Below are 913 nucleotides of genomic sequence, written 5' to 3'. Positions count from 1 at the left end.
GGGAGCCTGAGATGGCGCTGTGTTGTGTGAAGGTCACTTCCCGCCCAGCACACGCTCAGGGAGAGGCCCACTGCTGGGTTAGGAGTCGGCCCTGGCCCGTCCTCCCTTCCGGAGTAAGGACTTTCTCCTCCAACAGGTCCTTGGGGATGGCCCTATTGCGTGGCAGGGAGAGGGAGACACTGGGACAGGAGCCCGGGCCGCATAGGAGAGTGGCCCCCACACACTGCAGAGGAAGGAGAGGAAGCCCAGGCTTGGCCAGGAGTGGAGGGTGGGGGGCTCCAGCTCCCAGCCTGACAATGCGGAGAGGGGAAAGGAAAGTGTCCCCCCACCCCCCTCACCCCCCTCCACTGACACAGGACAAACAGAGTCCGCTGACAGCGGGCAGTTTATTGTGAAAGCCATGTGGGGGAGGCAGGGTGGGCAGGACCAGGGCCCATCTGGGGGGGTTTGGCTGGACATCAGGCATTCCTCCGCGTAGGTTTAGAGGCAACACCGTCATGGATAAACCCCCCCAGAGGCCGGTGGGTGAGCGGGTGCCCTAGGCACTGCCGGGGGCCTGGGCCAGCAGGGCTTCGATGTCGGGCTCGATGTCGATGGTGGGGAAACGGCGGCTGTACCTGCGCACGGGCACGCCGTCCGGGCCCACCAGGAACTTCTCGAAGTTCCAGGACACGTCGTTGCGGCACACGGGGGACCAGGTGACGAGCTTGGGGTCGGTCATGAGCGCCGAGGCGTCGTCGCTGGGCACGGGCAGCGCCTCCCGCAGGAAGACGAAGAGGGGGTGCGCCTGCGCGCCGTTCACCTCGCACTTCTCGAACAGCGTGAAGTTGGGCTCGAACCCACCGCCGGGCCGGACATACTTGAGCGAGTTCAGGATCTCCTCGTTCTTGGCGTTCTCCTGCGGGAGGGGAGC

The 913-nt window shown here is 65.6% G+C and overlaps 1 protein-coding gene across 1 annotated transcript; it reads right to left on the bottom strand.

Moving 5' to 3' along the window:
* Nucleotides 1–367: 367 nt before the first annotated feature.
* On the bottom strand, nt 368–907 carry LOC102255417 (glutathione peroxidase 1; the record flags this gene model as incomplete). Its single annotated transcript, XM_005852861.1, has 1 exon — nt 368–907. A coding segment is annotated over one exon (369 nt), but the record flags the coding sequence as incomplete, so codon positions are not given.
* Between the last annotated feature and the right edge of the window lie 6 nt (nt 908–913).

This window comes from Myotis brandtii, unplaced genomic scaffold (genome assembly GCF_000412655.1).
Source record: "Myotis brandtii unplaced genomic scaffold, ASM41265v1 C41898807, whole genome shotgun sequence".
Taxonomy (NCBI): Eukaryota; Metazoa; Chordata; class Mammalia; order Chiroptera; family Vespertilionidae; genus Myotis; species Myotis brandtii.
The sequence above is the reverse complement of the archived record's forward strand: the minus strand, read 5'-3'. Positions and strand labels throughout refer to the sequence as shown.